The sequence below is a fragment of the Oryzias latipes genome, chromosome 15 (genome assembly GCF_002234675.1).
Source record: "Oryzias latipes chromosome 15, ASM223467v1".
NCBI classification, from domain to species: domain Eukaryota; kingdom Metazoa; phylum Chordata; class Actinopteri; order Beloniformes; family Adrianichthyidae; genus Oryzias; species Oryzias latipes.
Window position 1 is genome coordinate 18,171,598 of NC_019873.2, and position 13,783 is coordinate 18,185,380.

Below are 13,783 nucleotides of genomic sequence, written 5' to 3' on the forward strand. Positions count from 1 at the left end.
ACAGGGTTGTGTCAGGAAGGGCATCCGACACAAAACTCACTGTTTTATCGAAAGTGCAAATCTGTGAAAGTTGATTCGCTGTGGGGACCCCTAACACGTTCAGACTGTGTGGGTGAAAGAGGAATGCTGTTTATATTCAGAGAAATAAAGCTCCCATCACCTTAAAGAAGCATACACCAACTTTAGGGAAATAGAGGAGTTGAATGTCCCTAAAGCCAACATACACTTTATACCAAAATATTTGCTCACCCATCCAAGTGATCCGAAAAGGTGTCCTAATCACTCGACCTGGCCACAGATGTATAAAATCAAGCACTCAGGCATCCATTTGTTAAGAATGGACCACTCCTAGGAGCTCAGTGAATTTCATTATGGAACTGTCATAAGATGCCACCTGTGCAACAAATCCAGTCATAAAATGTCCTCGCTCCTAAATATTCCACAATCAACTATCAGCTCTATCATAACAAAATGGAAGAGTTTGGGAACAACAGCAACTCAACCATTAAGTGGGAGGCCATGTAAACTGACGGAGATGGGTCAGCAGATGCTGAAGCGCATAGTGCAAAGAGATCGCCAACTTTCTGCACAGTCAATTGTTACAGAACCCCAAACTTCATGTGACCTTCAGAATAGCCCAAGTACAGTACGCAGAGAGCTTCATGGAATGGGTTTCCATGGCAGAGCAGCTTCATCCTAGCCACACATCACCAAATGTAATGCAAAGTGTCAGATGCAGTGGTGTAAAGCATGCCGCCACTGGACTCTAGAGCAGTCGAGACATGTTCTCTGGAGGGATAAATCATGCTTTTAAATCTGAAGCGGGCCCCTTCCAAGCTCCATAAAGACATGCATGACAGAGTCTGGTGTGGATAGACTTGACTGGCCTCCACGGAGTTTATGACCTGAACCTGATAGAACGCCTTTGGGATAAATTAGAGCGGAGACTGAGAGCCAGGCCTTTTGACCAACATCGATGTGTGACCTTGTGAATGTGCTTTTGGAAGAATGGTCAAAAATTCCTATAGACATACTCCTTAACCTTGTGGACAGCCTTCCCAGAAGAGTTGAAGCTGTAATAACTGCAAAAGGTGGACCAACATCATATTGAACTTTAAGGGGTTAGGAATGGGATGATACTTCAGTTCATATGTGAGTTAAGGCAGGTGAGCCAATCATTTTGGTAATATAGTGTAGGTGATTTCACATAAATGAAGATCCATCAGTATGAAAGATGCATTACTATGCAGTCAACGTAGATATTAAACAGCAATATTGATTTAACTTGTAACTACCTGCTTGCTCTTTGCTGATTAGTGGTTCTACTGGCACCATTAATCCCTGCAGGATGACCAATTTCATCAAGTTCTGTCATTTTATATGTGTGTGTCCTTTTTTTTGCATTTACCTCCTAAAAACACAGTACATGCATTCAATTGTTTGTTGATTGTTACAAACATTACAAAAACACCATAATGCATAATGTTTCATTTCTTGCAGCAGTTTCGAACAACATGCTGGAAACTTGTATCGACAACGGATAAGCGGATGTGATTCCAAGATAGCATTTTTGCTAACCCGTGCACATTTTACTTTATGTGTGAATCAAGATTCACATTTAGTCTTTGCAGTTTATTTGCAAGCAACATTTGAAGGATTTCATAGCTAACAAATCTTTTTCAGAGTCAACTTCTACAAGCCTCTTTGGATTTTCCCCCTAATTTTCCTGAGGACAATTGTGGCGTAGCTTTAATTCACAGCTTGGTAAACCATGTGTCCACATGTCAGCTATCTTGATGTATTTCTCCGCATTATGATTTTTTTGGTTACATACCAAGAACAAATTTTAAATGATTGCAAACAATATTAACATACATAAATACTTTTGTTGTTCAGCTGTGGATCTTAACAGTACATTTAAAGTACTTAAGCATAATTTCTTTAACCCTTTTTAATAAAAACAATAAATATAGAGACTCCCTTTCCTTGTTTTCTAAGCTGCCTGTGTTTGTGAATTCCCTTGATGAGGAAAATTAATTCATCATTTGTGAATTCATACAAACTCCCTTTTGAGTAAAAACAATTTAAACACAAGTTTTTATCAAATAATTCATTAACCATTTGTGGATAAATTCCCCCTGAACCATTTTTATCTTCAAGCAAACACATGTTTCTTCATCGGCCAATTAAGTGATGTTCATTTGTAAAACAATGTTCTATCATTTATTGTTTATCCTGCCTTTGTAAAATAGTTTAAGTAGAAACTCTTCATTTAAGCGGTTTAATACATGCTGTCTGTCATTTCTTTGCAAGAAATATACTGTATATATATATATATATATATATATATATATATATACATATATATATATATATATATATATATATATATATATATATATATATATATATATATATATATATATATATATATAATTAAATTATAATTAATTATAAAAAAATTATATATATATATAAATATAATTTTTTGTTTGTTTTTATCTTTGCAACTCCAGTATTTGTTTTTTTGGCTTCTTAATCCATAAAAAATACAATTATATGTGTTTTACCCCAAACCAAGTTGACCACAGAATCCATTTCTGATATTTTTCTGTTACACTGATTTCACCATGGGTTCTTATAGGCTAAACTAAATAAATGTATTAATATCTAGATGTTTTTACCTTGTACAGATGCTTAATGTAATCTGAGATCAATTGCACATGAGTGAATGTGACACTGTGCTATCAGCGTATGAATGAGGTGTTATGTGTTTGCGGCGGAGACAGCAGGAGCTCGCCGATAATAGAAGTAGCAGCCTGCAGTCTGTGTCATGGGCGGCGGTGAGATGCTGCTGGCTGTTGAGCTCATTCAACAGCACTATAGGAGGTCTAAGATTTAAATCCCAGGTGCAGGACCCAGCTTCAAATGCCTTTCTGTCGTGGATGAAATATTGTCTGAGACAAATCCCCTTTTATACTGCATGAAACGGCTGTGTTCTTACTTTTCTGTGTTAATGGTGTTTGTAAGAGTCTGGAGAGGTTCAAGAAGAGGGTTTTACACTTAAAGCAAAATACAGCATTTTTTTTATCGTCCCATCTCACAAGATGGCTTTCCTGAGATATATGTTCATGCATTATGCCCAAATGGGCTAAATTAAATCAAAACAAACATACATGAAAAACCAGAGGAATCTCAACATCTCATGTTTGTGGCATGTCTTCTAGTGCTCATTGAGATCAGTGTGCCCTAATTTGTTGAATGTCACAGGAAATTTATGTTGAAGGCACTCTGTCATTCAAAGGAAGCTGTTTAACCTTGCTAGCTCAGGCACTGGTAGAGATGAACATGACTTTAGTTTGTTTCTTAGCGATCAAAAAGATCGTCCTCAGATTTAGTTATAGGTCACTTTTATGTGCTTTTTCTTTTTTTCCCACCTTCAGTACTGATTTATTGTCACCACTAATTTCTTTTTTCTTCCTATTTTTTTCTCTCCAGAATATGCCACAACATAAAAATGAGCTCCAACAGTACAGACCTACTGACTGCCAGCTCTTCACCACTGGAGGCAGGAACCTACCCGCAATCAAATGCTCTTCATCAAGGAGAAATCAAAGGAGACCCCTGGTCAGCTTTAAATGCGGATACCATCGATTATAACTCCAGTTTTGGGAGCAACCACACTCTCCAAAATGGAACTGACACAAAAGTATTTGATCCCCTGGGTGGTCACCCTGTCTGGCAAGTGGTTCTCATTGTCCTGCTGACAGGCACGCTGTCACTGGTCACTATCATTGGCAACATCCTGGTAGTGGTGTCCTTTAAGGTGAATCGCCAGCTGAAGACAGTCAATAACTACTTTCTTTTGAGTTTAGCTGTGGCAGATCTGATAATAGGGATCATATCCATGAACTTATACACATCTTATCTTATTATGGGCTACTGGGCGATGGGTAACTGGGCCTGTGACATCTGGTTGGCGATTGACTATGTTGCTAGCAATGCATCAGTCATGAACCTGTTGGTCATTAGCTTTGATCGGTACTTTTCAATCACAAGGCCTTTGACCTACCGAGCCAAACGGACCACCAGGCGAGCCGGGATCATGATTGGTTTAGCCTGGTTTGTTTCTTTTGTTCTTTGGGCCCCAGCAATACTGCTTTGGCAGTATTTTGTGGGTGAAAGGACAGTGCCCCCAAATGAGTGTTACATTCAGTTCTTCTCAGAGCCAATTACAACTTTCTGCACGGCTATGGCAGCTTTCTACCTACCTGTGACCATCATGAGCGTTCTTTACTGGCGGATTTACAAAGAGACGCAGAACCGTTCCAAAGAGTTGGCTGGTTTGCAGGGTTCTGTGGGTCGTGGAGGGGTAGGGACAAGGGTTGGGAAGCTGAGGAATGTGCATCAGACCGGCAGTTCTAGAAGTTGTAGTAGTTACGAGCTCACTAGGTTGTCTAAGAAAAAGAGCACATGTCAAGAGCTGGTTGGTCGCTTTCACTGTTGGCATGGGGTTCGTTCTTGGAGACCTGGAAGTATCCGTCAAGGGGACGGAGATCCAGACCAGAGCAGCAGTGACAGCTGGAACAACAATGATGCTGCTGTCTCTTTGGACCACTCCGGTTCCTCAGATGAGGAAGACTGTACCGGGAAAGAGATGATTTCCCAGAGTCACGCAATTTTCTCCATCGTTCTAAGTCTACCTGGTATTAAGGCTGCAGTCAATTCTCAGCTCACGTCGTGTGAGGATTTGGATGGAGTCTCAGAAGAAGATCCTCTGAAAGGTGCTGAGCAAAACCCAGACAGCCTTTCGACTGTCACCTCAAACACCACCGCCGCTAAGGCAAGTGAGGGAATAAACAGTACAGAAAACAGCTACCACCAACAGTTCCGTTCACGCCAGAGTCAATCATTGTCTAAAATCCAGTCCAACTCCAACCAAGGATTTCGGGCTGGTACACCAACAATTCCTACCACTGCATCTGAAAACACCACCACCAACACTGCTTCTAAGTCCCCCACTGTCCCCATTTCCTTTAAAGACGCAGCTCTGGCGAAACGTTTTGCCGCCCGGACTCGGACTCAAATCACCAAAAGGAAGCGCATGTCATTATTGAAGGAGAAAAAAGCAGCTCAAACTCTCAGTGCTATCCTCTTAGCGTTTATCATCACATGGACCCCTTACAACATCATGGTGCTCATTAATGCCTTTTGTGAGGTTTGCATTCCAGACACTCTTTGGGCTGTGGGCTACTGGTTGTGCTACGTCAACAGCACAGTCAATCCCATGTGCTATGCGCTGTGCAACAAGACTTTCCGTACAACCTTTAAGATGATCTTGTTATGCCACTGGGACCAGAAAAAGAGGAGGAAGCAACAGTTTCAGCAGAGACAATCTGTGGTTTTTCACAGACGGATTCCCAGAGATTCAACGTAAAGGAAGGACGATGAGGATGTTTGGTGAAAGAAATAAAAAATTAAACATGGAACCTGGAAAGGAATTTTGTTTCTTAGAGATCCGTCTTGTCCATTTTCGGCTGTTGTGTTTAGTGACAGCAACAAAATGTGGCGATCTCACAGTCTGTTTGTTTCGGTGCATCCATTCAGCAAAGATGTGTGTGAGGGTTAACCTGAGATGAAGTGTAGAAATGAAAATCATTGTGTTGGTTCTCCTTGTAGAGCCCCTTACTATTTTCATGCTACTATACCTGAAGGTGAAAATAAGGGGAAAATAAAAGAAAAGGGCTTTTTAAAATGCATTGCAGGAGAAAAACGAAAGTGCAACTGACACAAATAGAAAATGTCTCTGTGTTACAAGGTCACGGTATCACATCTGTTGTAATTTCTTACTGTGGGTACCTAGATTTGTTATGTACAGAATGATTTTGCATTTCAAACAAATGAAATGTGTCTATAATGTGTTCTTCGGAGCCAAGGTTAGAAACAGGTTGGTGTTTACAGACATCTACATTTTACAGATTTGCAGTAATTTTCTCTTGACTGGCATGTGTCTTTATCAGAACCTCAGTGAATTACCTTTCAGCATGGCTATAGCTTTACTGTGTCTAATGAGATATGACTTTATGAAATTGTGTTCTTATACTTTGTCAGCAAAAAACCATTATGTTTATTACATTTCTCTTTCATTTTCTAAGTGATCCAGAAACATTGAGCCAGTCAAAAAAATATAAATATTTTGATTAAGTGAATAGTGAATATTATGTGTGGCACCACAGTCAGTGAACTGCTGTTGTGTTCAATGTGATTATTGTGATTTGTATGGTGGAGATAATAAGTACATTGGATGTGTTTTTTTGTACTTTTCATTTAAAGTAATGATTATGATGAGACACTTTCATGTACATTTGGCATTTCAAAGTTGCCTAGCTGAGACGTTTTATCAGGCGTATCCTCTTTGATACAACAGAACAACAGTGATCTCTAGTGGTCAAGTTTAAGAAGCGCAGGAACTTGGTATAATATTTTCAGCACTTTTTTTATTACAGTAAATTCAAGCTGTAAACACTTTGGTTTGATAAAAAATTCAACATTTGTTACCTAATTTGAAACCCTGGAATCCTTAGAGATATAAAATGTTGGCTTCTCTTTTCAATTTATGTTTCTGGAACAGCCAATTCTTCAACATGTTCCATTATTCAATTTGTAAATATGGCTGTTATGGTTAACAGAACCACCAGGTTGGTCTTTTAAAACAGTCAGCTAACACCACAAAATAGCCAACAGTCTACATTATTATCATACTTTAATAATTATTGTTTGTATTGCACATTATGTTATTCTTATCTGAGGCAAGTGGCTTTTGCAGTATTTGCTACACATTTTTTTTTACTATAATATTGTGCAAAGGTCACTGAAAATAAAATGTAAACTCTCTTACTAAAGGAAAAATTTATTGATGATGGGTGCAGAAGTCCTGGATGGACTGTCACTGATGTGTTATCAGATGTATTTAAAAAAAAAAAAAAGTCTTTTTGTGATATTTTGCCTGCTCTGAACACAGTGTGATCCAATGTCACAAAACATGATCTATAAAACGTGATTTTTTTAAAAACTTTTCTTTTTATTGTTTTGAATGTAAACTACAAAAATGTTGAATATTTTTTGCCAAGTATGTCAATGATACATTTATTTTAAAACAGTAATAAAAAACAAAGATTTATGAAAATGTATCTGGTCTTAACTCTCCAGAAATTTATTTAAAATTTTAAATTTAATTTTAATCAATTTAATTTCAAATGCATCACATTAAATATTACTTGTATTTTTTAGTAGTTTTTTCTTTTCTTTTTTTCTTTTTAAGAAAAATTCCCGGATTATTTTTTGTAGTTATGAGATTTGTTAATGTTTGGAAAAAATGTTGATCTACAAATTTTAATTCATTCTGGTGCATATTTTGCATTAGACTATTTTAAAATTGTTTCAGACACTATCAGTTTTGGTTGAAAAAAAAAAAGATTTTTACTTTTTGGAGAGCAAAAACAGATTGAAATTTGCTCTTTCAATAAGCTTTAAAAGTTTTTTTTTAGCTTTGTCTTATATTCAGTGTTTAACTCTTTCGTGCATGGGGGTTACTACAATGTACAGCTTAAATAGCAAATATGTGATATATACTAGAATATAATAAGCAAAGAGAAAACGCTCAGTTCCGAAATAACAGTTCAGATTTGGTGTTAAGCTAGATCGTATGAAGACTGATGCTGCTACTTTTGTCACACTATTCTTAGTTCAGAGACATCGTCTCTAACCATGTATGAATCAAGCTGTAGAGACAAAGAAACCACCATTACACCATGAAACCATATCTTAAATGATTTACAATTATTCCTACAAATTACCATGAAATAACATTGATGCTTCTTACTGTAAAAAATTCATAAAGTACCTCTGAGTGGACAGGTAAACATATCTTTGTAGAATTCAAAGATATCACATTTTTTTCTAAACAGCTCCATTTTGTATCCCTAAAGATGAATAAAAACGTAGCTAAAAAAATCCTACCTGTTTTTATCATAATTCATGCATTAGAGGGTTTCTTTCAGTCTGTAACAAAGTTTTTTTTGTGTGTATTAAACAAGATCTGTCTCACTTAACTCTATAATATTTTGATTATTTGTGCTTTTTTTCATGTGATTCTGCAGTCACTTCTGTGTCATGCTGAGAATCCCCAGCTGAAGCTCCTTGACCAATTAGAAAGGACTTAAGTCACACCAGCAGTTTAGAATGTTGAGCTTAAGTTCTGTTTCATAAGATATTCAATTTATTGTTCACCACAACTCCTGTTGCAAAAGACAAACAAATAAACAGGCATCCGCTCTTAGTTTTTTTAATATTTCCTTGTTCCCGTGATGAGGTCTGATGAAGTTGGAGAGGGGAGTCTTGCAGAACTAAAAAGAAGATGAACATGTGATGAGGGAAATACCAACTTCATGTGACCCATGGCTAAGGAGCTGCTCGCAGGAGAAGACAAACACCCGTTTGTGTTGTTTTCCACAGTCAGTCTAGATTCAGTGAGAAGAATCCAGACGTCAGGCAAGTACAGCATATTTTTATATCTAAAAATGTTTACCAAAGAAGGCTAGCATGCTTGTTTTCCCTGTGTATGTGGTAAACGTAACGATAAAGAGTAGAACTATTATAAGTTTGTGACATTTCCTTTCTTTAGGGCGGTGTATGTTAAACAAAAATGGAAGAAAAAATAAGTGTAAGCATTTACATTTTTAACCTAAAAAAGATCAATTAAAGCAGGGGTATGAGTCTTCAGTCATGATTCCTTTAATCATAATCATTGTAGATAGAAGACATGTAGTTTTTAACAACTGAAATCTGTCAACTCATTCAAACTTGTTATTCAAATAAAGTTGTTGTTTTTTTTTTTGTTTGTTTTTTTTTAGTAGGTCGCTTTTTTCTCTGCCATAACAGTAAAGTTTTCAGTCAGGGAAACAAGTTAATATATGTCTTTAAAAATATTTATATTTAAGAACAAATCAAAATTATTTTTTAAGCTTAAGAAAGAAAAGGTTTAGAGCAGGAACTATTTCTCCTGATGATTTGTAAACTCAATTGGTCTTGATGCTTTCTTGATCTGATTGTAAAACCTGGTATTTATTAAATTACAGTAGTTAGTCAAAATATAGGTTTACAACTGCTCTAAGTGTGTTGTTCATCTTTGAAACAGCGATAAACATGATAGAGTTGAAACATTTTACTTACGAGTATGTGTGTATTTCTGTTGTATGGCTGATCTTGTTCGGGTTGTGGTGGAACACATTTTGTATGTCAGTGTAAGCCGTATGATAATAAATCCTGATCGATCCATCAATCTAAAAGACACACCCAAGTCAACAAATGTTTTACCATCTTGTTCCAGGGGTCAACTACTGAAGGTAAAACAAAAAAGGCCATGGGTGAAAGGAAGTGACTTATTTATTTATTTTTTACTATAAGCAAGAATAAATTTACTATTTGTTTTGTTTGTTTACTACCAGCAAAAACTAAACCACAAATTTTTTTTCTTACCTATTAATAGAAAAGTTTGCATAGGACCTGTGCTTACCTTCTGGTATTGTCAAATTTTTTGCCACATTGAATGTTTTCTCAACTATTGGGAATATGAAGGTTAAAATGAAATGCCCTCCTTTCATTCATACCTTCACAGGTTCTCACCCTTCCTGCTAAAGACAGACTGGACATCATGCACACTATTAAAACAGTTGAGACACAGGTTCCCTTTCTCAAAGAAAGCTTCTTCACCACTACCTTCAAAGGAAGGAGGAAGAGCAGTGTTACCCACATCCTCCACAAACAGCAGCACTCACTTATCAATCAGCAGCACTGCATTTTAGAACACCAACAGCACAGTCCTAAGTGGTTTCAACCCAGTCCAGCTGAAAATGAAGAGGGAACAAAAACCCCTGAACACCAGCGCCTGGCTCGCTCCATCAGCAGTCCGTTATGCAAGACACCCGAGCTTGCACGAGCAGATGGGGATAAAAAGGAGGGGCAAAAAGAGAGGAAGGATCAGAGAGAGCGCGAGACCGTGCGTGGGAGGGGGGGTGAGCCTGCTGCTGTCAGTGCCAGTCTCGTCCTCCTTTCATCATCAGCAGTGCTGGGGGAGCCTGCATCATCCTCACAGTTGCCATTAACTGCGGTGAGCCGGCAGCAGGGATTAGCCATCAGTGGGAGAGCTCTGACCAACCAAGAGGCATTAGTAGCAGCCCAGGAGGAGACCCAGCAGGCTCTACCCCGCTACCAACAGCATGGCCTCCTAGCAAAGGGTGTTCGACTGCTCAGGAACATGGGGAACCAGGATACCAAGCACAAAAAAGGAGCAGGAAGTGGCGGAACAGCAGGGGATGTCTCCTGTGGCGGTGAGGCTGATGAGAGAGAGCTGGACAAACAATTTAAAAAGTCCCAAAGTAAGCTAAGCAAAGCAGGAGCGGAACCCAGTGGGAAAAAGAAACCAAAATCTGAGTCAAAGGGTTCTGTTTTTTCTGGCATGAAGATCAGGAAGAGTCTATCCAGGGTAAAAGTACCCACTAAGGATGACATGATGGAAGACAAGGGATCGGCACAAGTGGGCAAGATGGAGGTCAAGTCTGGAGCGGAATCGAGCTTTTTGGCAGATGAGACGTTTATGCTTTCTGACGAAGGGGATGTAAGCCCGTTAAATGAAGACAATCGAGAGTCTGTGGAGGGATTTGGCCGGAAGATAAGCTCAGAGTCAGACGCTGACCTGTACAGTTTTCACTCAGCAGCAGCAGAAACTGAGGACCTGCTCTCTGACATTCAGCAGGCCATTCAAAACCAGTGTGAGGCCAATGGGAGGGGAACAGGAACACTGCCCAGAGCTTTAAATGATAGCCTGGCCTCTGAAATGGGTAAAGTTCCTGACACAAAACCTCCTCAGCTCTTTAATCTAGACAAGAGAGGATTCTCCTTCCCAGCTAGCAGTGAAAGTTTAGATCAACTGTTGCAGGATAAAAAAGATGAGAATGAAAGTGACATACCCACATCAAGACATTCATCTGGTGAGAGCAGTCTTCTGTCTTCAGCTTTGAACACAGAGAGAAGCAGCGACAGCCTTTTTCCAAAGACTAACAGCACTTACAGCTTCCAAGACACTACTGTCACCACCTCATATGAGAGTGCTGAGGAGCCCCAAGATGACCTGGAAAGTCCTGCAGAAAAACCACAGCGTTGTCACGGCAATCCAACCTCACAGAGCAAAAGCGTATGTGTGCCTTCTGTCCATTTAGACCCAGCTTTTTCAGGAACAGCCCCAATTGGGACACACAAGAGTCTAAGCAGCATGGACCTTTCTGTTGATCGGGATGAAGGGGACAGCGGGAAACGAGACTTCCTATCCCTCACAAGGAGAAAAAGTAGCATGTCTATAAGCCACCTGATGCCAGATAGCCCTCCTGTTTCTGAGTTGAGACGAACATCTGCAACTTCCTCTTCAACTGTCAAACTCTACCCCCCAGTCCACCCCTCATATGTTAAGACGACAACCAGACAGCTCACCTCTCCCATTGGTTCCCCCATCACCAGTCCCAATGTGCCAAGGAAAGCGAATGCCACCGCTGCTTTGAGTTCCAGCAAAGCTGAGGGGTTGGCAAAGCGAAAACAGCGTTCATGCTCCATTGATGGCCCCCACAGCATCTTTGCTGACTGGTCTACAGAAGCCGATGACCTGGCAGGACATCAGCCTGATGTGTCTAAAGCCCCAGAGTCCCAGAAGAGTCCCACAGGTGGAAGTTACTGGACACTAGGCTCCAAGAGAGCACAGTACGGGAGGAAGACCTCCACTTCATCTACACCCTACCTGGATGTGTTTTCAGGTGAGTCACAAGTAAAACATTTGATTTGTATGTCTTACTTTAAATCCCTGTAGAGATGAGACTCAATCTTACATTTATACATTTATAATCCCAAACAAAATCTATAGCAGCAAAGCACATACATCCCTTTAATCCTGGGCTTGATGTGACCCCTGTTTGAGTGGCTCCAACATAATTGTAATATTTATTTGCAGCTTATTTTTTTTTGTTTAAATATGTTTGTTTGTTTAATTCATTTTTTTTTTTCATTTTTATTTTAACATTTCATTTAACATTATATCTTAACGTTTTGTCCCTTTAACTTTTAGTATTTATAAACTACATCATCTAAATTTAAAGGGGATGGGATAGTGGGAAATTTGGTAGGTAATGCATTCAGAGTTTACTTCTCCCTATAGTATAGTATAAAATAAAATAGAAGAATTTTGCTCTAAGCTAATTTTCCAAAAACAATTCATGTTCTAAATCAAACACTGTCACATAAACATCAACCAGAATGTGGCTGTATTAAGAACAGCAATGCATACAAAATATGCTTTATTTAAAAATATGATGTAGAATATTTTAGCATGGTAACCCCTAATTTGAACAAAAATAAATAGCAATATTCCTTGTTGTAGGTACACATAGTTACACACGCATAGTACACAAGTTAATTTCCCATTTTTCCTTTTTCTTTTTTCTTTTTTGGTAAGAATTTTTCATCCTCTAAAGCACGTGTCAAACTCAAGGCCCGCGGGCCAAATGTGGCCCGCCATGTCATTTTATGTGGCCCGCAAGAGCATAAAAGTTTTTAATTTTTTAGAATAAAAAATAAAAATTAGTATGTATTTCTATATATCTAGGGAGAAACTGACTTGAAATCTCAGATTGGGCAACTATACATTAGGACTTAAACACTGTCCATATAATCTAACCTGTGAGAATCAAACTTAAAAGGATTTATGTTAGAGTAACAAGCAAACAAATGTTTTCTATGCAACTGTAATTGTCACTTTAAAAAGTTATAGTAAATAAATAATGAGTTATTTAACATTAAGGAGTAGTTACGTTTATTTTTCATTACATTTAGTTACATGTTTTAGTTATATCTGGCCCTTTTAAGACAGCCGCCGTGTTGATGTGGCCCTCAGTGAAAATGAGTTTGACATTCCTGCTCTAAAAGTTGGTATTTATGCAGAAATATATTTTCAATTATAAACCTGTGAATATTCAGTTTACAAAAACGATTTTTAGTTCACAATATAACTTGTTCAAGAAGATGCTCAGCTATGAACATGATGTGCATAAATACAGTCTGATGGTTCCTAATGCTGTGTGTTGTTTACGCTGACAGGAACTCAGCTGTCATCTAAAGGCTGTCTGTGTTCATAAATCAGAAAGACGAAACCTACCCCCCCACCACCCTACAAACTACTGCAGACTGTTTTAAGAAGTACACAAATACCTGCATAGTGGACACCAATAAACACTAGTGAAAGATTAAGATGCAATCAACTTATGACATATATTGCATTTGAATTTCATCAGGTAAACCCTCTCTTTCAGCTACTGGAAAATTATATTTTTCTGCAAATACCACAAAGTGGTATTTGCAGAAATCTATGTATATATATTTTTATTGTATGCAATTTAAGTGGAAGGACTGAAGGTTAGATGGAAAGCTTGAAATATAGTTTTAGGGCTCTTTACATAGAATATAGAATGTTTTATTTTAGATTAAAAAAAAAGAAACTGATCAATTTCTTTTAAATATTTTTTATTGCCTATGTTTTCTATTAATATAATCTGGAATACTAGAGTGTATCCAGAGATTTTCCAGTCATGGGACTTTGATAATTGGTTTGGTCTTGTCCTCAACTGACAAGATTAACAGAAAAAAGGAGGGTAAAAAAAGCCAAATGATCCACAGCAAAAGAAAC

At 38.1% G+C, this 13,783-nt stretch overlaps 2 protein-coding genes across 4 annotated transcripts in view; both read left to right on the forward strand.

Annotated features, from left to right (window-relative positions):
* The window catches only part of LOC101164585 (muscarinic acetylcholine receptor M3), a 97,376-nt gene extending 91,258 nt beyond the window's left edge, over positions 1-6,118 (forward strand). The window contains exon 3 of the mRNA XM_011484363.3: positions 3,499-6,118. Coding sequence (XP_011482665.1) covers positions 3,518-5,437 — 1,920 coding nt within the window. The 5' untranslated portion in view covers positions 3,499-3,517 and the 3' untranslated portion in view covers positions 5,438-6,118. The remainder of the gene's footprint in view (positions 1-3,498) is intronic.
* Positions 6,119-6,243: 125 nt separating this feature from the next.
* The window catches only part of LOC101164834 (formin-2), a 47,114-nt gene continuing 39,574 nt past the window's right edge, over positions 6,244-13,783 (forward strand). For all 3 annotated transcript variants that reach the window (XM_023963112.1, XM_023963113.1, XM_023963114.1), the window contains exons 1-2: positions 6,244-8,550; positions 9,677-11,861. In XM_023963112.1, coding sequence (XP_023818880.1) covers positions 9,713-11,861 — 2,149 coding nt within the window. In that variant the 5' untranslated portion in view covers positions 6,244-8,550; positions 9,677-9,712. The remainder of the gene's footprint in view (positions 8,551-9,676; positions 11,862-13,783) is intronic.